Source organism: Lampetra planeri, chromosome 26 (assembly GCF_965212315.1).
Source record: "Lampetra planeri chromosome 26, kcLamPlan1.2.h2, whole genome shotgun sequence".
NCBI lineage: Eukaryota > Metazoa > Chordata > Hyperoartia > Petromyzontiformes > Petromyzontidae > Lampetra > Lampetra planeri.
This window is the reverse complement of record NC_136132.1, coordinates 8560774-8588678: the sequence shown is the minus strand read 5'-3', so window position 1 is coordinate 8588678 and position 27905 is coordinate 8560774. Positions and strand designations below refer to the sequence as shown.

The 27905-nt window shown below is 51.3% G+C and overlaps 1 protein-coding gene across 3 annotated transcripts; it reads left to right on the top strand.

The window, feature by feature from the left end:
* The first annotated feature begins 522 nt into the window (after positions 1–522).
* On the top strand, positions 523–27593 carry LOC144727660 (cytochrome P450 1A1-like). 3 transcript variants are annotated; one of them, XM_078606642.1, is made up of 7 exons: positions 523–621; positions 18526–19395; positions 20308–20431; positions 21801–21890; positions 22954–23077; positions 24704–24790; positions 26008–27593. In XM_078606642.1, exons 2-7 carry the CDS (start codon positions 18550–18552, stop codon positions 26294–26296), a joined length of 1560 nt encoding a protein of 519 aa, XP_078462768.1. In that variant the 5' UTR covers positions 523–621; positions 18526–18549; the 3' UTR covers positions 26297–27593. The 3 variants fall into 3 exon arrangements, with proteins under 3 accessions (XP_078462768.1, XP_078462766.1, XP_078462767.1); XM_078606640.1 differs by having other exon boundaries at positions 540–1234; XM_078606641.1 differs by lacking the exon at positions 523–621 and adding an exon at positions 16698–18287.
* Positions 27594–27905: the final 312 nt, after the last annotated feature.

Below are 27905 nucleotides of genomic sequence, written 5' to 3'. Positions count from 1 at the left end.
GGCCGAGTGGCCCCCTTGAAAGGAGCTTCTGAGCTCAATGGGGTTGTATTTACCCTTCTGATTCTGGATTTCTCAAAGCCAGGAGGTGCAGGTGTTTGTATCTCGAATGCGGTGTCTTAACGCCTGGACGCCCACGCCGTTCCAACAGCGCTCGCCAAAAGCAGCGTTCCTCCGGATCTGCCCGTGCGATCCTTGGGACGGTGACCGGAGCAGCAGCAGCAGCAAGCAGCAGTAGCAAGCAGCAGCAGCATCAGCAGCAGCAAGCAGCAGCAGCAGCAGCATCAGCAAGCAGCAGCAGCAAGCAGCAGTAAGCAGCAGCAGAATCAGCAAGCAGCAGCAGCAAGCAGCAGTAAGCAGCAGCAGCAAGCAGCAGCAAGGGCCCTTTAGCGGTGGCGAACGTCTTCGTCCAGCGTTGGGTCGCCGCGCGTAAGGCGCGCCAGTCGAAGCAGTGATGTTGCGATCGCAGTTGTGGAAACGACACCAGTGGCCCTGTTGAGTGGGGATGGGACGAAGGAGGGTTACGGGGGTGGCGGGAGGAGGAGAGGCGTGTCCCGCAACTGTTATAGATGCAGAGGCGCGGTGGCAGCGGTAGAATCAACAGCGGCGGCCGTAGAAGCACCGGTGGGTGGCTCTTCAACCTGCGCGCGAGAGAGAGAGACACAGAGACAGGGAGACAGAGAGAGACACAGAGAGACAGAGAGAGAGACAAAGAGAGAGACAGAGAGAGATACCCGTCGGAGGCCGTCGGACTGCGAGACGGGCTGCGTGCAGAACGAGAGAGAGCGAGAGAGTGAGCGAGAGGTGGGGGTTTACATAAAGCAAAGTTATTATTTAAAAAAAAATTACGAAATGATGAACGAAGCAAAGTGCCAACTACACCGAGAATCTTCTTGTTTCTACTGATCGTAAAAAAAGAGACAGAGAGAGAGAGACACAGAGAGACAGAGAGAGAGACACAGAGAGACAGAGAGAGACACAGAGAGACAGAGAGAGACACAGAGATAGAGACAGAGAGAGAGACAGATAGATAGAGACAGAGAGATAGAGACACAGAGAGACACAGAGAGACAGAGAGAGACACAGAGAGAGAGACAGAGAGCGGCGGGGGATTTCTCGGTCCATGCGGCAGGCGGAGTAGGGGGAGCTGCCTCGCCTCGTGAACGTTCGTGCCTGAACGCGGCATCCCATCGCCCACCACCCCCCCCAACACACCAACCCCGCTCGCTCGCTCGCTGTGAGTAACTTTGACCCTGCCACACACGCAAAACAAGACAACGATTCCCCGTATAGCCTTCACAGACCGTTGGGGCGAGTGCTGTGAGTTAGCGAGCACTTATGATGACCTGCACGGTACACGAGGGGGTGGGTGGCCGGCACCACTCCCTAGTGGCGATGCATACACACCGCGCCAGGTATGTCATTTGAGGCTGAGTCGACCTAGGGGAGGCCCCAGGACCGTCTCAGATTATTATCGGGAAAATGTCAAAACTGGGTGGTTTTTTACTTTTGCCGACAAAACTGGATCCCAAATGTCAAAACTGGGTGGTCTTGGAAAACGACAGGCAAAACAGGGTGGTGCTTTTTGATATGACAAAACTGGGTGATGTTCAATGTGGACAAATGTCAAAACTGGGTGAAGAAGGTGTACGATTTAATGTATCATTTTGTACACCTTTAGGTCCTTGCGTTATTCATCCATATGTCGCCACAGATTTAGAGCGTTCCAAATGATGTTTCTCGTGGCTCATGTTCCATACCTTGCACCACAAACTTCCCGTTTGCATACTGGCACAGTGTGCCAGCTCGCTACTACAGTAACACTTACTTGCCATGTGTATACTGGCACAGTGTGCCAGCTTGCAACTACAGTAACACTTTCAGCTCGCGAACATACACGAACTTGCCATTTGTATACTGGTACAGTGTGCCAGCTTGCATGCTACACCTACTACAGTAGAACAACGGTAGATAGTGTTTGCGTCGAGAAGTATGGTGCTGCACACTTAGAACAAAACATGTTTGTTACATATATAACTACTTCGACGGGCAAGAGCGCTTGTTGTGGCCCTTGGCGCGACAGAAGGAGCACCGCGTGAGGCCCAATGGGCCACCTTCGCCACGGTTGCGAATCCGACGCTTCTTCGGGCGGCCAGCCTTCTTCTGGCGAGGAGGTGGCATCATGGTGTTGTCGCGTTGCAGCTCCTCGGCAATGGGCAGCTCGATACCGGCAACCGAGGTCCATGTCGTGTTGATGGCAGAGACTTGGTAACACACCGCACATGCGTCGTAGAGCTCGGGCATCCGCCCAAACGCCATGAGGGCACGAATGTAGTGCCGACACGGCAAGCCCATCTGCTTCATGTACCCGCACGTGCACGACCGAGAGCTGAGATCGACTCGGCGCTTGGCAGAGGCGTAGGCGTCTGGATCCTTGACGTATGCACGCGTCGAGGTACTCTCGTAGACCTTGTACCTCGGGGCCAACGCCTGCTGAGCGTCGATGAGTCCTTGAGCGTACGGCGTAATGACACGCCCTTGAGCGGCCCACTTCTCGGCGTCGCTGCGGTGGGCAAAGGCCGTCGTCATCATGTCTTCCATGTGGTGCATGAGGAAGTGGAAGGGGTCCATCTCGCGAGCCGGCAGGGCCTCGCTGTTCGTGGACTCCACAAAGTTCGTCGTGCGCCAGCCGTACAATGGCGTCGTGTGCAGGTGCGGGTAGAGCGCCCACGTGTGGGGGTCGATCTTGTTGTAGTACGTGGCCGCCGCAGGCAGAGCTACGCCCAAGGAGCTGCGGAACGCGGCCTCGGAGGCGCACCCTTGGGCATCGTAGATGATGCCTTGGAGGTCGGGCGTGAACGCGGAGCCGATGTTGTCCACGCCGTTGCAGATCAAATGCCGCGTGCAGTGGATGAGCATGAGGTCCTTCCAGTCGGAGGCTAGGATGCCCGTGCCACGATCGCAGAAGACCGGCGTGCCGTCGAGCTCGATGTCGTTGGTCGTGCAGCAGTTGAGAAACCAGTCGTAGGCCGCTGCCGTCTCAGACGGCACCAGCGCCACGGCGAGAAGGACGTTGCGGTTGTTGCCGTCGCGCCCAACGAGGACGAGCATGGTTCCATTGTAGGCGCGCGCCTTCATGTGCCACCCGTCGATGCCGACGACGCGTTGAAGACTTGGCTGCAACGAGCGTGCGATCGGGTTGCAGATGAACGCACCCCAGAAGATGCCCGCGTCTTCTCGCACACTGCAGGTCGTCGCGTTGAGCTTGCCGAACGTCTCCACCAGCGAGTTGATGAACTCGAAGCCTGCATGGGCCGCACTCTCGTTCGCCGCGATGCACGTGTCCTTGGCGCGGTACATCATCCGGGTCGGGACAATGACGCGAGCAACGTCGGCGACCTGGGCAATGACAGTCGGTGCGGAGGTACGGGGGTTGGCGCGAAAGGCCGAACGGGCTGTCGTGTTCGCCTCCACTTGGCGCTGCGTGATCTTGGTAGTGCCCGTGCAGCCGTGGTGATCCGTGCACAGCGCCGAGACGCGGAAGCCGCGTCGTTCCCCCGTGAGCTTCGTCAGCTTCACCTTGAAGGAACAAGGTGTTGAACTAGAGCAGACGATGGCAACGTGCCGTCCGCCGCTTCGCTTGAGGTCAAGGACCGCGCGCTTGCCTTGTTGCAAAGCAAAGTCTTGGATGCCGTGGATGGCCTCGCGGCGCGTGGTAAAAGTCTTCTTGGGGTGGAGGGTTGCCATTCGAATGTGAGCAAGGTGGCAGTGCGCCCGCCTGGTCGCAAGCCCGCCCCGAGCTCACTTCCGAGTCCGAGCCGTAGCTTGAAATGTTGGTCGTTGGGGTGCTGGCACACTGTGCCAGCGTACAAATATCAAGTGTGTGTAGTTATATGGTGCTGGCACACTGTGCCAGCATACTAATACCACGTGTTTAGATGAATGGGGTGCTGGCACAGTGTGCCAGTATACAAATACCAAGTGTTTGGATGAATGGGGTGCTGGCACACTGTGCTAGTATACAATTATCAAGTGTATTTGACAAATGTCAAAACTGGGTGCACCCTGAGTGTCCAAAACTCAAGTTTTTGGCCACCCAGGGTGCACCCAGTTTTGACATTTGGGATCCAGTTTTGTCGGCAAAAGTTAAAAACCACCCAGTTTTGACATTTTCCCGATTATTATCGTCACTGGGTGTTGGCCGTGAGCGGGGAGATTCGAACTCCCCACATCACACAACACAACACAACGCGGTTACGACGATGTACCTACGTTGAACTTCTTTCGCACCGTACGTAGCCAAGCGCGTGTTGATCAATGCCAGCCTCACGCAGTGCGGGGACGACCCCTCACGCCCTGCCATCGTCACACCAAGCGCAGCGCACCGCCCGCTTGCGCCAATCCATTGCTGAATTGAGGGCCTATTCATCTTGACCATACTTCACCACGCTGGTTCATAGCCGGTTGGTGAATGCGGTGAGCATAGAAGTACAGCGCCACATTTGACCTTGCTGCTGCTGCACTCTGCGTTGTGACACGCAGAGCAGCAGCGAGCCTATAGCACCTGGCGGGGGTAATAACAACAAAATAAACACTCAACGCATTCGTCAATGACGCCGCGTGCTTGCGTGCGGCCTTGAAACGGGAAAAAAGTAAACTGTAGGAGACGTTTCGGGCAGTGTCCCTTTGCAACACACAGAGAGGCCGGAGCGGTCGTTGTGCAGTCCTACGGGGTGCATCACAGATAATCGTGCCGTGGATGCCTACCGTGTCAACACAGACGGTTTATCCCGCATTCTTGTGCAGGGAAATCGAGTTTTCAGGTCCGTTTGGCAAACAGCAAAAAAAAACGTACATTTTTTGTGTGTCTCCCTTGTGATGGGACTGTGTAGGATGAACGTTGAGATGTATAAGGGCACGAGGGGTGACCATTGAGGTCTGAGTTGGTCTCTAATAAGGTAGGGGGCACTGATAAGGGGTTGACTGCCATGTGGAAGTGTTGTTCATCCAGCAGTGTAAGTGGCTTCACCGCGGTCGATCGGCTGGGCGCGTGTGGTGGGGTAAAGTGTGGGCACTCCCACCTCCAACAAGATGCCTCGCCAGCGTGGAAGAGTAGGCCAAATACCCCCCACCCCCCCACCCCCAGATTTACCTCTCGTGGAGGTCCTTGCGTCGGCAGTGGCATTAGCAAGGAATTGCAGGGCTTCGCCTTATTTACCTCTTGACGGTGGAACTGGCGACGTATTGATGCACAGTCCAGCAGAGTGTGATCGCCGGTATATCTCTCTTCTAGTATGAGGAAGACGCTCTGGGGAGCTGTGCACTTTTAAATCATCCAGATTGAAAACGCATTTCTTTATAAACGCTTTGTTTGTGTTTAGTTTGATCTTCCCCCCGCACCTCCGATATAGCACGATTGGCAAAGTACGGTGCGAAAGAAGTTCAACATATGGTATCTCGGCCTCGCCGTGCGCTGCGTTGCACCGCTAGTCGAGTAGATAACCATGTGTTCAATAAACCCTCGGAGCCAGGATGACCGTCCAACTCCGATCGTCATTTATTGATTGTAATAGGTAAAACTGGTGAGAAAACACAGATACAGCATCTGTTATAATTCGGAAACACCCACACAATGAACACCACAGCATCAGAACATTGTCTCAGATAACAATAGATCCTGGAAGGACCAGGCCCCCACATTACCCCTGAACAACTAGACAAAGGCACAAGCTGGTGCGTTGCATACAGGCACATAGTGTATTCATCCCACTGCACCCCAAATGTACAGCATTACACTTAACCCTAAACTGTGGATGAGATACTTCGTCATCACTCTCAGGATCGCAACATAGGCACAAGTCTGACTCGACCTACTAAATCACAAGTAACATCCACAATAAGGAAAGTCACAGGCTTCATTACTAACTAGGCCTCGTATTTACTACAACAACTTAACGGCACCATAAAGGCATTTACATTGCTATAACGGTCATTCCAACATTACAACAGCATTTCCAATATTATAGGAATATAAACAACTTACAGATAATGCTTCTTAAGCTCCCACAATGGACAAGTGCGGCTGTGGTCTCACTGAGATGCGATGCGTGCCGCCATCTTGACTTATCTGTGTAATGGCTGACGCCCGCGTGGTACAGTGGAAATCTAACATCGTCACTTCCTGGTCATGTGACCAACATTAGCATAAAAAAACAGGAACTTCCTGTGAACGTACGCTCCCCATCTGCCGTGAGGCAAGACACTCCCCGTCTGGTATCTAGGAGATACCACCATTTATTTCCTATCTCATAAACAAGTGTATAACAACTTCAACGGGTCGACTTATTTGTCCATATCTTTGCGAGAGAGAAGTAGTACTATCTCGACTATGGGCCTGATGAAAGTTCTTGCGACTCCTTGCTTCGCAATCATAACCTCGACCTTTCGAACTTTTCCATCGGCACTTGGAATCGACTTGAGGATGCGGCCCATTGGCCACTCATTCCGTTTGGCTTGGTTGTCCTTCAGTAGGACGAGGTCGCCTTCTTGGATGTCTGGTCTATTAGACTGCCACTTGTTGCGCACTTGGAGTGTCGTAAGGTACTCGTTTTTCCAGCGACGCCAGAACGTGTTCGCGAAGCTCTGCACTTGTCTCCATTGACGTCTGTAGAGGTCTGCAGTGCTGGCCTCCTCGGTAGGTGCTGTGAGCACATCTGTCTTCTGGGTAAGAAGCGTAGCAGGAGTCAAGATGAATGGTGACTCCGGGTCGGTTGAGATGGGGATCAGGGGTCTTGAGTTAATTATGGCTGAGACCTCGGCCATGAGAGTGGTCAAGACCTCGTGAGAGCCATGTGGACCCGACATCACATAGCATGGAGTCGAGAATGCGTCGAGCAATCCCGATCATGCGTTCCCAGGCTCCACCCATGTGCGAAGAGTGGGGAGGATTGAAGATCCATGTGCAGCCTTGGTCACCAAGGTATTTCCTGAGAGAATAATCTTCGACATTCTCCGTATTGATCTTAAGCTCTTTACATGCTCCTATGAAATTGGTTCCACAATCAGAAAGGAGTTGCTTGGATGGCCCTCTGATGGCGAAGAACCTCCGGAGTGCATTTATAAAGCTCGAAGAGTCCATGGACTCGATGACTTCGATGTGCACTGCTCGTGTACTCATACAGGTGAACAGCACTGCCCAACGTTTGCTGTTCGCGAGCCCTCCTCTGGTGCGGCGGGAGATGACTGTCCACGGTCCGAACACGTCAATCCCTACAGAGGTGAAGGGAGGTTCCACACTGAGTCGATCGGCTGGGAGGTCTGCCATTTTCTGTTCTTCCTGTTTTCCACGTAGCTTGCGACACCGGATACACTTGTGGATTATGCTGGCGATGCACCTCTTTGCTCCAACGATCCACAGCCCTGCAGATCGGATTGCTCCTTCTGTGAAGTGCCGACCTTGGTGCTTGACCTTCTCGTGGTAGTGGCGCACGAGTAAGATTGCGATGTGGCTCTGGCTTGGGATTATGAGGGGGTTTCGTTCATTCTCATCTAATTTTGCATTCCCTAGCCGACCACCGATCCTGAGCAAGTCGTCATTGTCCATCCCGGGGTTTAGCTTCCTGAGGGTGCTGACCCTAGGAAGGTCTTCTCCCTTGTTGATGGCCTTGATCTCACTTGCATAAGCTGCCTGTTGCACACAGCGGAAGATTGATTTTCTTGCTCTGGAAAGCTCGTCTTCAGTGCGTGGCACTGTGCAGTAATGCCATCCATTGCAGCTACCAGTGGTGCCTCTCATCGGGCGATAGAAGCAGTCTGCGATATGCGTTAAATGTGCTATCGCTCGCACGAGCGTCGTCCATTTCGAGAAATGTTCAAAATTGTGTGGACTCAGTGGACTTCTCGGTCGCACATTTGTTACGAAAGTTGTCACTAGAGGACGAATCTCCTTGTCGGACTCGGGCTCTAAGAGTCCAAAGGTCTCCTTGGTAGTACATGGGCCAACGTCACGTCGTAACCGGAACGCTGGACCCGTCAGCCAGATGGTTTGATTCAGCAGAGATGCAGGGACGGACCTAGTTGCGAGATCTGCTGGATTCTGGTCAGTTGGAACGTAATTCCATTGCTCCGGCTGCGTCGATCTCCTGATGCGCTCCACCCGGTTGCTGATGTAGGTGTAGAACCTTCTGGTTTGGTTGTTTATGTAGCCTAGTACGACCTTACTGTCCGTGTAGAACTTGACCGCGTCCAGTTTGACGTCAAATTCGTCTAAGATCAGTTCCGCCACCTCTGTAGCAAGAATGGCTCCACACAGCTCGAGCCTTGAGATGGTATGTTCCGGTTGTGGGGCCTTGCCGTGGAACTCCTTCCAGAATTCCCACTCGGACGATAGCTCCGAGTCGAGGAACGGAGAGGCCACGGTCACAGCGACCACCGCCACGACCACCAGCAGAGCGACGAGCAGCGGCTTCACCTTAGTCTTCTTCCCGTCAGTCAGGACTGGCTTGGAGAAACGTGGAGGAACAAACTCCAACGAAGACGGTGGATGCACAAGCGAAGTCATGGGGTTTCTTCGTAAGTCTGCACGGTACAGCCTTGACTTCTCTCGCCGAGTTCCTCTTTCAGCGTGAAGTGGTTGGGGCATGGTTTGAAGAGCGACGTGCGTCCATTCGTGAGCACACTCGTTCTGAATGTGCTAATGTGGTCTGGTTTGTGTATTCCCTTCAGACAAACGTCACCTACGATGACCCATCCTAGGTCGAGTCTCTGGGCATAGGGAGCGTCGTGAGGTCCATTGCGTTGGTTACGAACCTTGTGGACTCTCAGCATGTCCCTGCCGAGCAGAAGTAAAATCTGTGCCGCGTGATCCAATGGCGGGATGAACTCTGCTATGGGTTTCAGGTGTGGGTGGTGACGTGCAACTTCGGGCGTGGGAATCTCACTCCTGTCGTCCGGTATCTCGTTGCACTCTGTCACCGTAGGAAGGGCTAGCTTCATGGTGCTATCTATGGTTTCCACCATGAGGCCGCTCGCTCTTCTTCCCGCTGTCTCCATCAGTCCTGAGCATGTTCTGAGCGTGTATGGAAAGGAATTCCCACCTACACTTAGCTGATCAAAGAACTCTGACCTTGCCAAAGACCTGTTGCTCTGGTCGTCCATTATGGCGTACATACTTACTGCCCTTTCAGGATGTCCTTTGGGATAGACTCGGACGAGGCAAATCTTTGAGCAAGATCTTCCTTTGAAGCCTTCTCCACAGACTTCTGTGCATTTGGTTGTGATTGACGAAGTGAGTGCGGCGGTCTCGCCTTGCTCCCCGCCGTGCTCTGCTTCGGGATCGGAAGCCTTAGTGCTACTGGGTTTCGAGTAAAATGTGTGCAGAGCAGTTGCGTGTTTGTCGCTGCCACATTCCTCGCACTTGATATCTGCCTTGCAATTCCTTGCAAGGTGGTTAGTAGAAGCACAGCATTTGAAGCACACTCCAAATTCTTTCAGCATGTTCTTCCGTTCTTCCAATGGCTTCCTCCTGAACTTACGGCATTTCTGGAGGGAGTGAGGTTTATCATGCAATGGGCATTGCTTCTCTGGATCCTCTATCTTTTTCTTTGTGGTGGTTGCCTGGACGGAATTTGCGAATGTCGCAGGAGAGACCTCAGTCTTGTGTACGGAAATTGGCACTCTCGCTGTTCCTCGTTTCGCCGTTGTCCTTTCCATTTTTGGGAGATCTGGACTGGAAATCCCCGTGGTGCCAAACATGAAACTCGGGTCATTTCTAGTCTTAGCCAGGTTGCGGATAAACTTTGAGAAAAAAGAGAATGGGGGGAATGCAACCTGATGCTCTGACTTGTATCTTGAACCCGCTGTTCTCCATTTTTCCTGCACGTCAAATGGCAATTTCTCTACGATGGGGTTCACGCCATGGTAGGTATTCAAGAAAATGAGACCTGGTAAGTAGGGATCAGCCTGGGCTGATTCAAGCTCCATCAAAAGATCTCCAAGCTCCCGTAACCTTTTATTGTCTCGACCAGAGATTTTTGGAAAGTTCTGCAACTTCTTGAAGAGAGCCTTTTCAATGGTTTCTGGGCTACCATAGCACTCCTCGAGCCTCTCCCACACCGCATGCAGGCTTGAGGCAGGGTCGTCAATGTTTGCTGACCGGATCCTCTTTGCGTACTCTGCAGATTCATTTCCTAACCATTTCACCAACAGGTCGAGTTTTTCACTTGCAGAGATGTCTGCATTTCGGATTGCATTCCTGAAGGTAGATCTCCAGGCTCGATAGTTCTCAGAGTGGTCATCAAACTTAACGAGTCCTGTGTTGATTAGTTCGCGGTGAGCCAGGTACCTAGCAAAGTCTCCTAGTCCTGCTGATCCAGGGTGTGTCCATACTGGCGCTTGTGAGGCGGCATTATTGGCTGTATTGCCTAGCATGCCGTCATTTGCGATGGCGTTGGACTGTGGGCCCAAAGGGTTTCGATCACGTTGGTTGGATCCCCTTATGTGACTGTCTGGAATGTGGGTCTGACTTGGTGCATCCACGTCTGACCCCACGTGCGCGACGCTGAGTTGGCGACTAACTGCCAGAGCGGGATATGCATTTCCACCATTCCTGTAGACAGCATTCATGTTCATTCGGTGTGGAGATGGCGAAGCCTGAACGTCCACCATTTGTTCAGTATGGTTTGATGCATTGATGCATTGTTCAGACCAGTCCAAAATATTTTTTCTGGTGAGTTGATCACGGTCCTTGACAGGTATCTGCGTGCCAAACTCACTCCAATTCTCTTCCTTATCCAGGTTCGCTGCTGCTTCGAGCACCTCTGCCTGGGCCCTTGCAGCAGCTGCTTCCCTTTTGAGTTGTAGGGTGCTTAACTTAGCATCCAGCTCAATTTTCTTCCGTGTGGCAGTAGCCACTATTATACGCTCTTGCTCTTCAAGCTCTGCTTTCTTCCGTGCGGCAGTGGCCACTAATGTACTCTCTTGCTCTTCAAGCTCTGCTTTCTTCCGTGCGGCAGTAGCTGCTAATGTACTCTCTTCTTCTTGTATGCGAGCCTTTTCAATTAGCATGGCTTCCTCTTCAGCAATGTAGGCAATACGGGCGTTTGCTGCTTCTGCTGCTGCGCGTGCCTGAGCTGCTGCCATACTAGTAGATGGTGTCTTTGAGTGTGCTGAGGCTTTAGATCTTGTGGTGGACCTGGATGAGACGGAGTGCTGAGATCCTGTCTCTCTTAAGCCATCCACACGGTCCATTGCATCTTGTATCACTGCCTGCACATTATCATCGAGCAGTTCGAGGAAGTGCTCTTGCGTGCGCACTCCCTCAATGCCCTCATCTGTTTTCATCTTCGTCAGGAGGGATATGTATTTATTTGCCAGGAGCTTGTAGCTTGAGCTGCTCACCTTCACTCGCTGGATGGCCCGCTGAATTGAGACCACTGTGTCTGAGGCGTTTGAAGCTTCAGATAAATCTGCTTCGACCCGGTCCCATGCTCGTTGTATCCTGGCATCCAGGTTCTGTTTCTCAGCCTCATAGCTTTCCAAGGCCCGTTGCGTCAACCTGACCTCCTTCTGGGGCCTTGAACTCCCTTGGTCCTCTTGAGGCAGGATGGGAGATCCTGGATTGCTTGGTTCACCTTCTTCAGCATCTCTCCCTGCTGAACTGTGGCTTTCCATGCTGCGATGTTTGCAGCACGATTTTAATGTAGACTCGTTGCAGAGCTCCTTGCTTGTTGCAGGCTGACTGCAGGGCTGGCTGCAGAGCTGGCTGCAGAGTTGACTGCAGGGCTGGCTGCAGAGCTGGCTGCAGGGCTGGCTGCAGAGCTGCCTGCAGGGCTGGCTGCAGAGCTGGCTGCAGAGCTGACTGCAGAGCTGGCTGCAGAGCTGGTTGCAGGGCTGGCTGCAGAGCTGGCTGCAGGGCTGGCTGCAGAGCTGACTGCAGGGCTGGCTGCAGAGCTGGCTGCAGAGCTGGCTGCAGGGCTGGCTGCAGAGCTGGCTGCAGGACTTTTTGGGAGCTTTAAGAAGAGTATCTTTTTACTTGGCTGCAGAGAGCTGGCTGCAGCACTGGTTGGGAGCTTCAGGAAGAATATCTTTTTACTATCTCGGCCTCGCCGTGCGCTGCGTTGCACCGCTAGTCGAGTAGATAACCATGTGTTCAATAAACCCTCGGAGCCAGGATGACCGTCCAACTCCGATCGTCATTTATTGATTGTAACAGGTAAAACTGGTGAGAAAACACAGATACAGCATCTGTTATAATTCGGAAACACCGATACAATGAACACCACAGCATCAGAACATTGTCTCAGATAACAATAGATCCTGGAAGGACCAGGCCCCCACATTACCCCTGAACAACTAGACAAAGGCACAAGCTGGTGCGTTGCATACAGGCACATAGTGTATTCATCCCACTGCACCCCAAATGTACAGCATTACACTTAACACTAAACTGTGGATGGGATACTTCGTCATCACTCTCAGGATCGCAACATAGGCACAAGTCTGACTCGACCTACTAAATCACAAGTAACATCCACAATAAGGAAAGTCACAGGCTTCGTTACTAACTAGGCCTCGTATTTACTACAACAACTTAACGGCACCATAAAGGCATTTACATTGCTATAACGGTCATTCCAACATTACAACAGCATTTCCAATATTATAGGAATATAAACAACTTACAGATAATGCGTCTTAAGCTCCCACAATGGACAAGTGCGGCTGTGGTCTCACTGAGATGCGATGCGTGCCGCCATCTTGACTTATCTGTGTAATGGCTGACGCCCGCGTGGTACAGTGGAAATCTAACATCGTCACTTCCTGGTCACGTGACCAACATTAGCATAAAAAAACAGGAACTTCCTGTGAACGTACGCTCCCCATCTGCCGTGAGGCAAGACATATGGGTACATATGTAGTGACATAAGAAGGGAGGGGCTGCTGGGGGCTCTGGGTTCCCGGGCGGGTCCAGACGCTTAAGCCTCTGGGCGCCAGGCGCTGGGTTCCCAGGGGGTCCAGATGCTTAAGCCTCTGGGCGCCAGGCGTTGGGTTCCCAGGCGCTTAAGCCTTTTGGCGCCGCCAACGGGGGGGGGGGGGGGGCTGTGTGTGCTCTGTGGGATGTCTGGTGGCGCACACGGCCCCACCCCTCGTTGGACTAGGCATAAAAAGGGGAGCTCCCTAGACGATCGGGGCCAGTTGTAACTCAAGACCCAAGACCCACGACCAGCCATCTGAAGACCCTGGGATGTTGTGAGAGCGAGTGGTGGGACTCTGGAACTCCCGACTCTACGACCTTGTGAGGGCGAGTTCCAGAGTGTAGCCAGAGTAGAGTATCTAGGCTGTGTACCTAGGCTGTGTACCTAGGCTGTAACAGAGTATCAGGACTGTTGGAGTGTTGTGTTGTAATAAAGAAGTTACCTCTACAAGTGTCTCCGGAACCCGTTACACATACATACTTACTGCATATGTTCTCTCCCCTTCAATCGCCAAGCTTCACGTCGCCGCAACTGAAGTTGGACGCGGGCAATATAGCGAAGAGGTGTGTTTGTGGCACAGAGGTGCAGGAGTTGATTGTTGTTCGCAACACCACGTCGTGGTTGATGAGGGCATTTGTCAACAAGGGAACTTTCCTACGTGTAAATATTCGCCTTGATATATCACGCGAAGGCAAGTGTTGTTATCAATTGAGACTCAAGATATTTCGGGGCATTGTTGTGACACGTGCTGGAGAGAGAGATGGAGCTGATGCGGTACGAGAGGACGTGGAGCTGAGTGGACTTGCCGAAGACCGGTGCCATCGGTGTTAGAATCGGCCTCTATGGAGGAGGCTCGTGAAGGACGCTACTGGGCAGTTGGAGGCAGTCGCCCTCCAACAACAACGGAGGGTGGAGGAGCGACGCTTACAACAACGAGCGGAGCGCCGGGTGGATGAAAGGCAGCAAGTTGGCACAGTAGAGGGTACAGCTGGTGCATCTACCAGTCGTCTCAGTCGGCCAACCCATGGCACCTAGGTCTGTCCCGAGACCTCCTGTGAGCGAGACTTCGACACTTCACATGGCCTCAAAGTGCACCTAGCCGGGCACAGGCACCGTGGTGATGTCACCGTCACTTAGCAGCGAATGGCGAGTATTGGTATTGGAGTGCCAAACTGATTGCCAAACAGTTTGTAACAAATTGGCATGTTTTGTTTATGTGACAACCCTTACTAATTGTCCGTGGCAGGTTTAACGACATGTTTATATTCACGCGGTCAAACCCCCAAAAGAACCTCATGGATAATAGCGTTTGCGAAAGCAACCGTGCTAATCGGATAGATGTTGTAAAGTTCCCGATGACGAGAAGATGGGTCACATCTGTGAAGGATTTCGTTCCTGACTTACAGTATCCTGGAGTCTACAAATTGAGTTGCATTTGTGGTGATTGCTACATTGGAGAAACGAAACGTCATGTTTCTGATCGTGTCCGCGAGCACAAGTCAGATCTGAAACACGGTAGAACTGATTCTTCAGCCGTTGCCGATCATTGCTACAACTCGGTGGGCTCTCATGAAATTGTCTTTTCCGAGACCAAGGTTCTCTGCAAACTTCCTGGCTACCATCAAAGGTTTGTACACGAAGCCATCTATATATATAAAATCGCAAGTCTGTCTGTCTGTCTGTGTGTGTGCCTGTGTGTCGCCGGACCATACGCAGTTTCATTGGACGGCGGTTGCCCCTGGCAACGGGTAGCGACGCATTCGCTGCCGGGTGGACGCCATTTTTAATTTCCGTTAAAAATATGCGCACGCATTTGTCGTATAAACTCGATATACCCAGCGTTGCCCGGGGGGGAAATACATTTAAAATCTTATGAAAACTTTCAAACATTACATACCAATGAAAAAACAACTGTGTAATTACTTTTAAACCCGATGCGCCAAGAATCGATTCTCTGAATCGCGCAAAGGAATCGAAGGTTGTAGATTCCTTTACATTCGGACGATTCCCGTTTACTATAAGTTGCTTAAAGTCGATATAAACTGCTACGAAACGGGAAATATCCGGCGTTGACCGGGGCAAAAATGTAATTAAAAACTCCTGAAAAAAGAAAAAAAACAATGAAAATGAAACTCTATCATTCCAAATGTAAACCCCCAACATGCCAGGAATCGATTCTTTGAATCGCACAAAGGACTAATCGAAGGTTGTAAATTACTTTAGGATTGCACTTCCTGTTTAATATAAGTTGCTTATAGAGTTGATATAAACTGCTACGAATGGGAAATATCCGGCGTTGACTGGGGCAAAAATATAATGGTGAGGGCGGTTGTGAGTGGCGATTGTGAGTGGTGATTAGTGAGTGGTGAGGGTGAGTGGTGAGGGTGAGTGTTGAGGGTGAGTGGTGAGTGGTGATTGGTGAGGGTGTGATTGGTGAGGATGAGTGGTGAGGGAGAGTGGTGAGGGTGAATGGTGAGGGTGAGTGGTGAGGGTGAGTGTTGAGGGTGAGTGGTGAGTGGTCATTGGTGAGCGTGTCATTGGTGAGGATGAGTGGTGAGGGAGAGTGGTGAGGGAGAGTGGTGAGGGTGAATGGTGAGGGTGAGTGGTGAGGGTGAGTGTTGAGGGTGAGTGATGAGTGGTGATTGGTGAGGGTGTGATAGGTGAGGATGAGTGGTGAGGGAGAGTGGTGAGGGTGAATGGTGAGGGTGAGTGGTGAGTGGTGAGGGTGAGTGTTGAGGGTGAGTGGTGAGTGGTCATTGGTGAGGGTGAGTGATGAGGGTGAGTGGTGAGTGGTCATTGGTGAGGGTCAATGGTGAGGGTGAGTGGTGAGTGTTGAGGGTGAGTGGTGAGGGTGTGATTGGTGAAGATGAGTGGTGAGGGAGAGTGGTGAGGGAGAGTGGTGAGGGTGAATGGTGAGGGTGAGTGGTGAGGGTGAATGGTGAGGGTGAGTGGTGAGTGGTGATTGGTGAGGGTGTGATTGGTGAAGATGAGTGGTGAGGGAGATTGGTGAGGGAGAGTGGTGAGGGTGAATGGTGAGGGTGAGTGGTGAGTGGTGAGGGTGAGTGTTGAGGGTGAGTGGTGAGTGGTGATTGGTGAGGGTGTGATTGGTGAAGATGAGTGGTGAGGGAGATTGGTGAGGGAGAGTGGTGAGGGTGAATGGTGAGGGTGAGTGGTGAGTGGTGAGGGTGAGTGTTGAGGGTGAGTGGTGAGTGGTGATTGGTGAGGGTGTGATTGGTGAGGATGAGTGGTGAGGGAGAGTGGTGAGGGTGAATGGTGAGGGTGAGGGTGAGTGTTGAGGGTGAGTGGTGATTGGTGAGGGTGTGATTGGTGAGGATGAGTGGTGAGGGAGAGTGGTGAGGGTGAATGGTGAGGGTGAGTGGTGAGTGGTGAAGGTGTGTATATATGTAAGGTTATTAAGAAATATATTTTTCACCCGGGCAACGCCGGGTTTTACTGCTATTATATATATACAAAAGGGAAATTTGTGAATGTGTGTCTGTTGAAAATGTTTAGCGTACTTCCCGACATGCAAAAAACGTGAAATTTGCCATGTGGGTACTTTCCAGAATGTACACCATGCAAAACTTATAAAAACATTACTTTTGTATTCTTTTGGGGGGGGGGGGGCGCAATAATGCATATATTTTGCACGGCAAGTGAGCTGTGAAGTCACATCTGTCATGTGACCCGCGCGTGCGGAAGCGTAACGCCTGCTCATCACGCATCCCCCCCTCCCAACCCTCCGTGAGCAAAGTGCCATACAAATGTTTTGCAGGTCTAAGACGTTCTTCGCGCAGCATTGCTTTATTATTCCTGTCGTTTACTGCCGTACGCACCGTTAAAGATGTGTGTCTGTAGCAAGCGCGTGTATGTGTACCTATGGACGGGGGCCGCGTGTGTGGGGCGAGCGGTAGTGTAGTGGTTAGTGCGCTGCGCTATGAACTCGGCGACCCGAGTTCGGATTCCCACTTACTACCACCACCTGTGACGATCATTTGAACCGCTCCTGGGCCTCCCCTAGGTCGACTCAGCCTCAAACGAGTAACCGTGGTGTGAACATCGCCACTGGGGAGACAAAGACGGCCGGGCGTCGAGAATCCAAGTCCCGGGCGAAGCCGGGTAGTAAAGCTAGTACAAATATACAAACACAGACATAATTTCAACCGTGATGATGGTTACAAACTGAGTAATCATTGGAAAGATGTGATTAACCATGCAAAAAAGATTTAACTACACTTATTTGACCAATCTTATTTATTATTTGACAGACAACTATTACAGGTGTACCATGTTCACCATGCTTAGTTGTCACAAACCATAACAAAGGCTCACCCTTTTTAGCCTCACCCTACCATATGAATAAAAAGTGTGCTGTACTTGGCCCTTCCCCCCTCTCCAACCATTATATAAACGGAGTGGTAGCTCCTGCAATCTCTCATTTACTTGATACAGCTGTCGTGGCTGTGACGGTTCCACCTGAAGACGGAAGCTTGTGTTGCCTCCGAAACGTCGTGATTTTTATTTTATTTTACTTTTATTAATTTTAATGTTTTTACCTACGTGACCTTACCGAAAAAAACCTAAGAATATGAATCCTTGCAGTCACGAAAGCTTCAAATCTACGTTTTAGGCAGTCTTTATTCGCACCGGTACAGCAGCGCACAAGAAGACTACGTGAAATTTCGATTTAAAGCTTTCGTGACTGCAGGGATTCATCTTCTTGTTTTTTTCGGTAAAGTCACGTAGAAGGGAAATAATCAAATATACGCTGCCAAGCCTGGTGGTGCCCATTCAGACGCTGTCTTTCTGACAAACCTGTTCTTCACCTGAGGACGGCTGCTTGCGTTGTGGCCGAAACGTCGTGAGAATTATTTTATTATGTTTTCTTTTTATTATTTTATTAGTTCCCTTCTACGTGACTTTACCGAAAGAACCAAGAAGAAGACTACGTTAACGATGCGAAATGCAACGACAAAGCTACGAGAAACGGCCACCGTTGATATCGCTGGATTCTGGCACGATCTTCGATGTGCAGCAACGCCTCCCATCCAGCCACAATCGCCTCCTTTTACGCTCTTCTTGCAGCAGCTCCCAGGCAGCAGCAGCAGCAGGAGCAGCAGCGCGTAAACCTCACGCACAACGACGCTTATTCAGGCTAATTTTCACGGTAGAGTGTACGAAGGAAATACTCCTCGGGGACTCTGACACTGCTAAAGCATGGACGGCAGCGGAGGTAATGCTGGGATCGCCCAATGTTGCTCGTCAAAGAAAGATCTCCGTTGTGTGCCGTGCTGCCACTCGTGAGGTTGTGTGGCTGTAAGGCAAATCCATTGTGGATTTTTTTTACTTCTGAGCACAACACTGTTTTTTTTTATTAAACCATTTAAATTTACGCGATATATTTTTCCATACCGTAGAAAAATGCAATTTCCACCACAGAGCTGTAACCAAGTGATAAGTATAAGGTTTAATAATATTTTTTACTAAATAGTTTGCCTTGATGTTTTGACGTCTTTTTTGGGGGGGGTTGGGGGATCTGTGTTGACTCACGCAGGCATCCAATCTCAGAAAAAACAACATGAAGGCCTCGTTTCTGCCCAAGTCTGCCGAGTCGTCGCTCATTGCCGGGCTGCTGCTCGTGGCCTCGGCGCTCTGCCTCCTGCTCGTCTACGTGTCCGTGAGGAGGTGGGGCTCCAACCGACCGTCGCCGAAAGGGAAACCCATCCCTGGTCCTACCCCGTGGCCCATCGTCGGCAACATGCCGCAGGTCGGCCTCAACCCGCACGTGACGCTCACGCGGATGAGGGATCGCTACGGCGACGTCTTCCTCATCCGCCTGGGCTCCGTCCCCGTGGTGGTGATCTCCGGCCTGGACACCACGAAGCGGGCGCTGGTCAAGCACGGCGACGCGTTCGCGGGGCGGCCGGCGTTCTACACGCTGGGGCTCATCGGCGGAGGCAACACGCTCTCCTTCTCCCCCCGGTACGACGACGGCTGGAAGGCGCGCAAGAAGTTGGCGCGCAACGCGCTGCGCAAATTCTGCGCGGCGCCCGCGGGGGTTCCGCCGTTCCCGTGCCTCCTGGAGCGTCACGTGTGCGAGGAGGCGGCCGAGCTGGTGCAGGTGTGCCGCGGCGGGGACCCGGCCGGCTTCGACCCCGTGCCCTCCGTCACGTGCGCCGTCGCGAACGTGATGTGCGCGCTCGTGTTCGGCAAGCGCTACCGGCACGGGGACCCCACCTTCTTGCGCGTCGTGGAGTTCAACAGGGACATCTCGCAGCTGACGGGCGCGGGGAGCCTGCTCGACTTCTTCCCCGTCCTGCGCTACCTCCCCAACCCGTCCTTGAAGGCGTTTAAAGCCATCACCGGCAGGCTGCAGGCTTTCATGGAGGGAAACATCAAGGAGCATTACGGCACCTACCAGAAGGTTTGATGATGGAGAGACACTCTGACGTTGATGAACGTTGTCAAGTGCTTAGCCCGAGTTTCACGCCCCCCCCCCCCCCCCCACTGAAGTCCATATTTTCTCCACACAGACACTATAACAGGTCTCAGCATGGTTTGGATAACTGTCAAGAGCAATTGGATGTCAAGGATTATCACCCGAATTGTATTGCTGATCATGACTGTTAATATTAGGTTCCATTGCTGTATTTTGCCCCCAATATGAGGGACGTGTTAAGCTGAACATTTGGCTAAATAAGTAATATTTAAAAATACTTTTTAAAACACGCTTTAATGAAATGTACCGTATTCGTAATGGCAGAACTCCACGACTCCAGGAAGTGGCCCTGAAGCTTGCCATAACGTAAGGGCCCGTGGTGATTTACAGCCAACATTAGTTGAGCGTGGACAATTAGACCCAAGCCGAAACATAACATATAAAAAGGATTGTTTAAAAAGATATATATTTTATTTGTAATGATAGAATATAGTATTGTCATCAGTATGACATAAGTATACCAAGTTTGCAGTCGATACCACATTGGGAAGCGGGTATAAATTTAGTTACAAGATTTGAGGATACAATAAACAGAGTGAGTTAAATAAAAGCGTGTAATAATAAAACAAACGCTGAGGCTCGTTGGCTGTGCCCACAAATTCCCTGGCTCCACTTTCACGGCCGTTTCCGCATACTGCGTCGGATGGGAGTCAATCATTGCGACGCCGATCGCGATCCGATACGCTGGGGGAGGGAGTCACCGAGCGTACGAATGCGGCGTTGACCCAACGTGGACGACCGCGTAACAACGCGGAAACTATAAATTCGACAGCCGCTCGACTGCTGACGAGAAATTGGCCGGTCTGTGTGCGCACGCGTTTCTTCCCCGTGTCGCAGGATCACGTGCGGGACATCACGGACTCGTTCATCAGCCTGTGTGCGGAGCGCAACGATGACAAGATCATGGCTGGGTTAAGTGACGAGCAGGTGGTCGCCACGGTCATGGATATTTTTGCCGCAGGTGACCACGCGTGCGATTGGGAAACGCCGCGCGTGCGAGTTGTACACCGCCAACCAGGCAAAGGTTCATCTTCTTGGTTTTTTTGGTAAAGTCACGTAGAAGGGAAGTAATAAAATAATAAAAATAAAACATAATAAAATAATTATCTTATTTTATTATGTTTTATTTTTATTATTTTATTACTTCTACGTGACTTTACCGAAACGTCGTGAGAATTATTTTATTGTTTTATTTTTATTATTTTATTACTTCCCTTCTACGTGACTTTACCGAAAGAACCAAGAAGATGAATCCCTGCAGTCACGAAAGCTTTAAATCGAAATCAGGCAAAGGTTATCATCTATCGTTCGCCGCGTTGCACAAACAACGACCGGGCGCGTACTCTCACGGCCCGGCTCGCCGATCGATGGAGAATAGTGGCAGGGGAGAATAGTGGCAGGGGAGAAAGCCATTCGATGAGCAAGTCACAGTGGCAGGTGAAATGCTGCTTCAGCATCACCCTCTCCGAACAACATTGAAGTGAGTCGGTGCACAACACGTCCGCTGTTGTTAATATTTCCTTTCGAGGTCTGGGAGTGTCACTGTTGACGAATGTGTTGAGTTCTCTGAGCACTCTGCTCCAGTTTACGGCACACCTTACACCTCGCCGTGTGTGTGTATATCTTACCTTGATTTGAAGCTTTCGTGACTGCAGGAATCCATACTCTTTGGTTCTTTCAGTAAAGTCACGTAGGTAGAAAAAATATAATAGATGACGACGTTTCGATTGCAGTTTGCCGACGTCAGCAGTCTTCCTGCTGTGTTTGTTTCACACCTGATGACGGTTGCTTGTGTTGCGATCGAAACGTCGTGATCTATTATATTTTTTCTACCTACGTGACTTTACCGAAAGAACCAAAGAGTATATCTTACCTGTCAACCCACACGGTTTACCTGTATTCGTGTACAGGAAAACTGAGAATTTCAGGTCCATACGGCGTACGGCCATCTCAAAATGGGCAATTTTTTTTTGTCTATTTGTTTGTGTTTCTTCCTTGCGATGGGACTTTGTAGGATGAACGTTGAGATGTATAAGGGGCAGGGGGTGACCAATAAGGTCTGCATTGGTTGTAATAAGGTAGTCACTGAAAAGGGGTTGACAGGTATGACATATATACTGTAAAATCTGTGAAGGTCTTTCCTGAAAGAAACAATTTACTCAATTGGGGTCGGCTCTCTTGGGTGCAGATTTCCATCCGTCGTTTATTGAGGCCGCTCCGTTTGGCTGACAGAGCCAATAAGGCAGGCACTGATAAGTGGTTGACAGGTATGGTATATCTTTGTGGACGCAACGGTAATGCCCAATGTGCGTCCCCTGTGTGCCGCACAGGTTTTGACACGATCATTGCTGGCATCATGTGGTCCCTCATTTACCTGTGCATCTACCCCGACATTCAGAAGAAGCTACAGAAGGAGATCGGTGAGAGGCCCTTTGATCGCTCGTCTCATCATCTCACGTGGTCGAGGAGTGGAGGACAAATGATTGTATGAGGACAGCGTCTTCCAAGGAACATCCTCGGACATTGAATGCAACTGTGTGTCCCATTTTCTTCAAACAAAATGTGTTCCGCGCTGTGTTCATGAGATAAATTGAAGCGCTCGTGTGATAAATCAAAGGGTTCGTGTGGAAGATCGAAGGGTTAGTGTGGAAGATCGAAGGGCTCGTGCGGTAGATTGAAGGGCGTGTCTCTGGGCGACTATTTTCCAGTCGCTTATTCTTGCCAAATGAAGCACACAACAGCAGCCGCGGTGAGAGAAAGGAGCTTGTGTGTGTGTGTATGTTGAACTTCTTTCGCACCGTATGTAGCCAAGCGTGCTAATTGGAGGTTCGGTGGGAGTTCGCATCCCGCTGTACGTCGGTGCGGTTCCCTGTCTGGCGCTCGGCAACTTGGCAGCAGGAAACCCAACTTCGAAATAAACCATTTTGGTCACGTTGCTTACTGCGCCGCTCGTCGTAAATAAAACTTCACTCTGTGATTATCTTGACTGCGGGGATCTCCTTGAAGTTGCTCGATGTGGCATCAAGCGAAACGTCGCGTATCCAATCGCTGCTTAATTTGGTTCTGAGGGTTGTCCTTCAGCTCACACCAGTGGGCGAGCTCAAACGACATTAATCGGCGCTTCGTTAAACGCTTGTACCGCACACCGCGTGACGATCTCAGTTGCTTCGCTATGCCGCGTGCTTGAGGGTCTTACGCCTGAAATTAGTCTCGATTGTTTCGAGGTCTATCCCAAAAAAAATTATTTTAAAAAGCGTGGATCAGTTCAATTCCCGTTTTACACTTCGCATGATTGACAGCGACGACATTCATCCATTGCTGCTGCAGAAGCCGTATTTGCATTAGTGACCAGGCGTGGGATTTATTTATTCGAACGTGAATGTTCCTTGCTGTTGCTCTTCTGCCCCCCCCACCACCCCATGCGCTCCGAGCGAACGTCAGCACAACAGTCGCGCCGTGTGTGCGTGCGCGTTTCCCCGTCAGATGAGAAGATCGGCGGGAACCGAGCACCGGTCTCGGGCGACCGCAGCAGCTTGCGTCAGCTGGAGGCCTTCATCACGGAAATGTTCCGCCACTCCTCCTACTTGCCGTTCACCATACCGCACAGGTGCCGGCGTGAGCGCGCGAGTCGCTACAGGGGGGCGCGGCGGGCGACGCTTGTGCACCCTTCTGTGTGCATGTTCTGTGAGTGAGTGGTGAGTGAGTGACTGAGTGTGAGTGAGTGCGTGGCGTTTGCTCCAACAGTCTGTTAAGGCTCCACGGGTGGTCTTTGGAGTTTGGGGAGCGGTGGCGCAGCGGTTAGCGCTCTGCGCTGTGAACCCGGCAACCCGAGTTTGATTCTCGCGTCCCCTGGAGCGTTGCGTAAACACCGCCACTGAGGAGACAAAGGCGTGGTGGTGGCCACCCAGCCCCTCGTGTGCCATGTCGGCCTTCATAGGTGCTCGCTAACAGCACTTGCCAAAAACGTCTATTAAAGCTGTAGTGACATCGCAGGATGTTAATGTGCAGTGCCGGCCTTAGAGAGGCACGGTGTGCGGTGGAACGACATCGCAGATACCACCGTAGTTTGGGTGTAGTACCGGCCCGAGAGGGGCCCGGTGAGCGCTGATTGATAGCTCGAGATGGCACCACGCTTTGCGTGCAGTGCCAACCCTACAGGACAGGGTGTGGGTGCCGGCCAAGGGATGAGGTTACTCAAGGCCATGGCACTCTGGTTGACCCGGGAGGACACGTGACCAGTCTACAAAGGGGCCCCAAGTGGGGGCTAGGAGTGGTCACGTGGTTGGGACCCAGATCCTTCCCGAGAATTCTGGAAGGTGGGCGTGGCCAAGGGCGGAGCCGGCCACGCCGCAGAGGAGATAAGCCGGGTCCCCAGAGGGACCAGGGTAGTTGTTCATCCTGGAAGAAACCCTTCGTCTACGTTCTCCGTTCAACGAGTCTCCAACACGTGGACCTGGACCCAAGCTGTTGGTCCCGGTCCGTAGTAGCAGTTACGTTGTAACTAGTGTAGTTAGCCTGGTGGTCACCACCCGGTTAACTACACCAGTTACGTTGTAACTAGTGTAGTTAGCCTGGTGGTCACCACCCGGTTAACTACACCAGTTACGTTGTAATTAATATAGTTTGCCTGGTCGTCACCATCATAGGTTGTTATTCTGTTAAGGGGAAAGTTACCCCGTGTGTTGGAGTTAAATAAATCTGTTGCCTCCAAGTCTATGTCTGCGACTCAGTTGAACTCACTACAAAGCTATAAAGGGGTTTATATCTTATGTGGAGTGTGTATGTTCTCCCCCTGTTCTGCATGGGTTTCTTCCGGGTTCTCCTGTTAAGTTCCCTAGCGAGACACACGCACTTATAATGTGACTGTTATTGGCCAAACGTCCCAATGATAAAAACATACCTGCAAGTCACGATGTAGGATCACACAGCAGCAGCCTCACTCTGTACTGTGATAACCTGGCAGGACCCTCCTGAAAAAGAGTCTTAAGACTCAGTGAGGCTTTCCTGGGTAAACTAGCGTGATAATGTATAAGAGTAAAAATGCAACCTATGAAATTTTAATAACAATGCCCTTTTACCGTCACGGCCTTGCAAACATGAACTTTAGCTCAATCATTACGTGCTAAAACTTCTTCTGAAACTTTGAGCATACGCAGTGTGATGAGAACATCCAGAACCTAACCTGGATGTTCCCATCACGAGGATCGCATTTGTGCTTTTCGCCTTTTTGCAGCACGACGCAGGACGTGGTGCTGGACGGCTTCTTCATTCCGCGGGACACGTGCGTGTTCATCAACCAGTACCAGATCAACCACGACCCGTACGTACGCCTGCATTGACGCGACGGCACAGGGCAGCGCGCCAATGCACACTGGGGTGCCGTGTCGCATGCGTAGACTTTTTATTTTAGCAGGTGAGGCCCACTGAGATATGTAGCTCTTTTGCAGAAGCGACCTGGCCACAAATGATAACTCAACGAAGTGGCTTGTCACGTGGACATTTATGGCAGTAGCCAAATACTCTAAGCGCACCTCGATTCAAAATTTGGAGGGAAAAAAACCGGAGGACCCGGACAAAAATTGCACGTGACCACAGGGAAAGAGAGACACGCAAACTCCAAATACACAGCAGCAGGCGTCAGGGCCGGGATCGAACCCACGACCTGCTTACCAGGCGAGGGAGACACCGGTGGGGCGACCCTCCACCGTATCTCGCCGTGTACGCCGCGTAGCGAGCGTATGCCCAGCGGTGCGTGCGCGTGTGCACGCACGCGTAGGCTGTGGCAGCCACGGCCAGGGGCGCGTCTCCCTGCTTCCGCGACGGCTCTGCGTTTGTCTCCACCACCCTCTCACCAAAAATTAACTCTCTCCCGTAACTCTCTCTCCCCGTAACTTGCTCCTTATTCACTACACCCCCCCCCCCCTTCATCCGCTCGCTACTCCTTTGCCAACCTGTGAGGTTTTGTTCAACCCCTCATCCACCTACCGAGTCTTTCGATGTCCCTGTCCCAGTCGCCCGACTTCCCATCGGAATCTCCACACCACTGGGGCGGTGACATGGCCCAGCGGTAGCGCGTTCGCTGCTCGTTGCAGAGGTCCAGGGTCGTAATCGGGCAGGTGGCCCTGGTTAGTACTGCGGGTTTATTAGCAGTAAGATATAATGCCATCTGCTTCACAGTGGACTTTTAAAGATTCCTGACGTCGTCCGAAAAGAATAGGCCATTGTGTGCTGGCATAATGGCCCAAATTTGCATATTTTTTATTACCCGCATAATACTAATTACGCACACACAACCCCGAGTGGCAGACCCACGCCCACTTGCAGACCAGATGCAGTCACCTTGTTCCACACCGGGGACAGCTGCCACTAGGGGTGCCTTTTGAAAGTGTTGAGATGAGTTGTGCGTCGCTTATGTCATCTTAAGTGCTCCGAGATGCTCCGGTGTGAAGCGCGCTCTATCAAAAACAAACAATTATTGATTGTTACCGTCGCTGGAGTAGAATTGTGTGCTTGTACTAACACTGTTGTCTTGCGCAGGGCTATTTGGACAAATCCCGAGAGCTTCGATCCGAGCCGTTTCTTGTCGAGCGAAAGCGGCGAAGTGAACAAGGAGCTGACGGAGAAAGTGCAGATCTTCGGTCTTGGCAAGCGCCGGTGTCTCGGAGATACGGTGGCTCAGCAGGAGCTCTTCATCTTCCTCTCGACGCTGCTACAGAACCTCTCCATTACATCTCCACCGGGGCTGCCGGCGCCGGACCCCACCCCGATCTACTCCCTTGTGCTGAAGCCCGCTCGCTACAAAGTGTGCATCACCCCGAGGGTCTGAGACACCTCTCCGGAGTTTCCCGTCGGAAACGGCGAGCAGAACAGGCTGTGAATGCACATTTTTCTATATAAAAGAAACATGTAATTTCCTTCCTCATTGTTAAGATCATTTCCATTCATGACCAAGAAATTTTGAAGCTATGTTAATCCGGGACCTGACTGCAGAACCGCTTACACAGTTATAGGTAATCGTGCAAGCTAAGACTTGTCATCACTTCGGTTTAATAAAGGAGTTAAGACAATAAGCCACGTAAATTTAGGAGAGAACTGGGGGTGGTCAGGATCATTCACATGTCGATTGTCAAAGTGAAATAAATTTTACTGAAAATAATACAGCATAATTAATTACATGAACAATTTCATGTGAATAACATTAATGAATATAATATACATTCAAAATATATACCTACCTCAGCAACAGACTGGTTAAAGTGCACGGAGTGATTATGTCATGGCGGTCATGTTGCATGGAGATGTTTTCTTGGCAGCTGATTGGCCGGCGCAGTGGAAGTGATTACATAATCCCTAGCAACTCCTGCCATGCCCCTAAATTGGCAATCGTGCTAAGACTCGCATATTTCCTTCGAATTTGTTTGTGTTTTGTCTTACAACATTTTGCATCATACTACAATTTCTGCCTGCCCGATTGTATGAGCAAATTTCTGTACTCATGACCCTGGTGTAGAACCCCACCGTTATTGATGGCATCTGGAACATGTTCCAGTGTGCATATTGCTGAAGAATCTGATCACAAACTATTGCGCTTTAGTTTATGTCCCCGAGAAAAAAAGAGAAAATGGTCATATAGTTCAGCCCCGTGCAAGTCACAGCAGGTTTTAATGTTCATTGGTTAGCCATGACAGAACAACAATCATTCAAGCACATCGTCGATCAGAATAGATTCTTATGTAAACAGCACATGCATCAAATCTTGCATTCAGAAAATATGATTTACGGTGAATGAAAATTATATACAAAGGCCTATGGGATGATTGAGGCAGTACAGGAAAGTCGGGTAAGACAGACACTTTGAACAAGACAAATTAATCGATTATTGGATCAAATGAGACAAATCTCCACGTCCGTGGAGAGTCGCATAATCACGATGGGGTGATTCGTCAGCAAGGCCTCGTCAATGTGCGGTAGCCGGGTAACCGTTCTTGCAGCATCCGTGGTGAGCAGCGGTGGGCCGCTTCCGCTTCACCGATTGTAATAATACTGGTAGGAACCACCTGGTTCCACCAGCCCACAGGGGATTATTGTGTCCGTCCGTCCGTCTTGCATCCAAAAATGGGAGGGGTCGGGCTGGGTGGAGAGGGGAGGGTGGGGAGGGGCTGGGTGGGGAGGGGAGGGTGGGGCTGGGTTGGGGGTGGGAGGGGTGGGGCTGGGTGTTGAGGGGCTGGTCACCCCGTGGTGCCCTTATAAAACTCAACGTTTAACCTACTCACGCCGGCTTGTGCCCGCCCTCACAGTCGGGCATATTTGCGGAATACACCACGCCGCCGTTGACCCTGGCCATTGACCGAGCAACCCAACGTTCCTACCAGCTCCCTCCGCAGGAATGTGTTGCACGCACGCTCATATATGCATCGCCCATCAATAAGGCGTTA

What these genes read in the sequence shown, in the direction of transcription:
- LOC144727660 (XM_078606642.1), top strand. Translation starts at nt 18,550, where the DNA reads ATGAAGGCCTCGTTTCTGCCCAAGTCTGCCGAGTCGTCGCTCATTGCC. An exon ending in GAAGCTACAGAAGGAGATCG is followed by an intron (nt 21,891 to 22,953) that starts GTGAGAGGCCCT and finishes TTTCCCCGTCAG; the next exon opens with ATGAGAAGATCGGCGGGAAC. An exon ending in TACCAGATCAACCACGACCC is followed by an intron (nt 24,791 to 26,007) that starts GTACGTACGCCT and finishes TGTCTTGCGCAG; the next exon opens with GGCTATTTGGACAAATCCCG.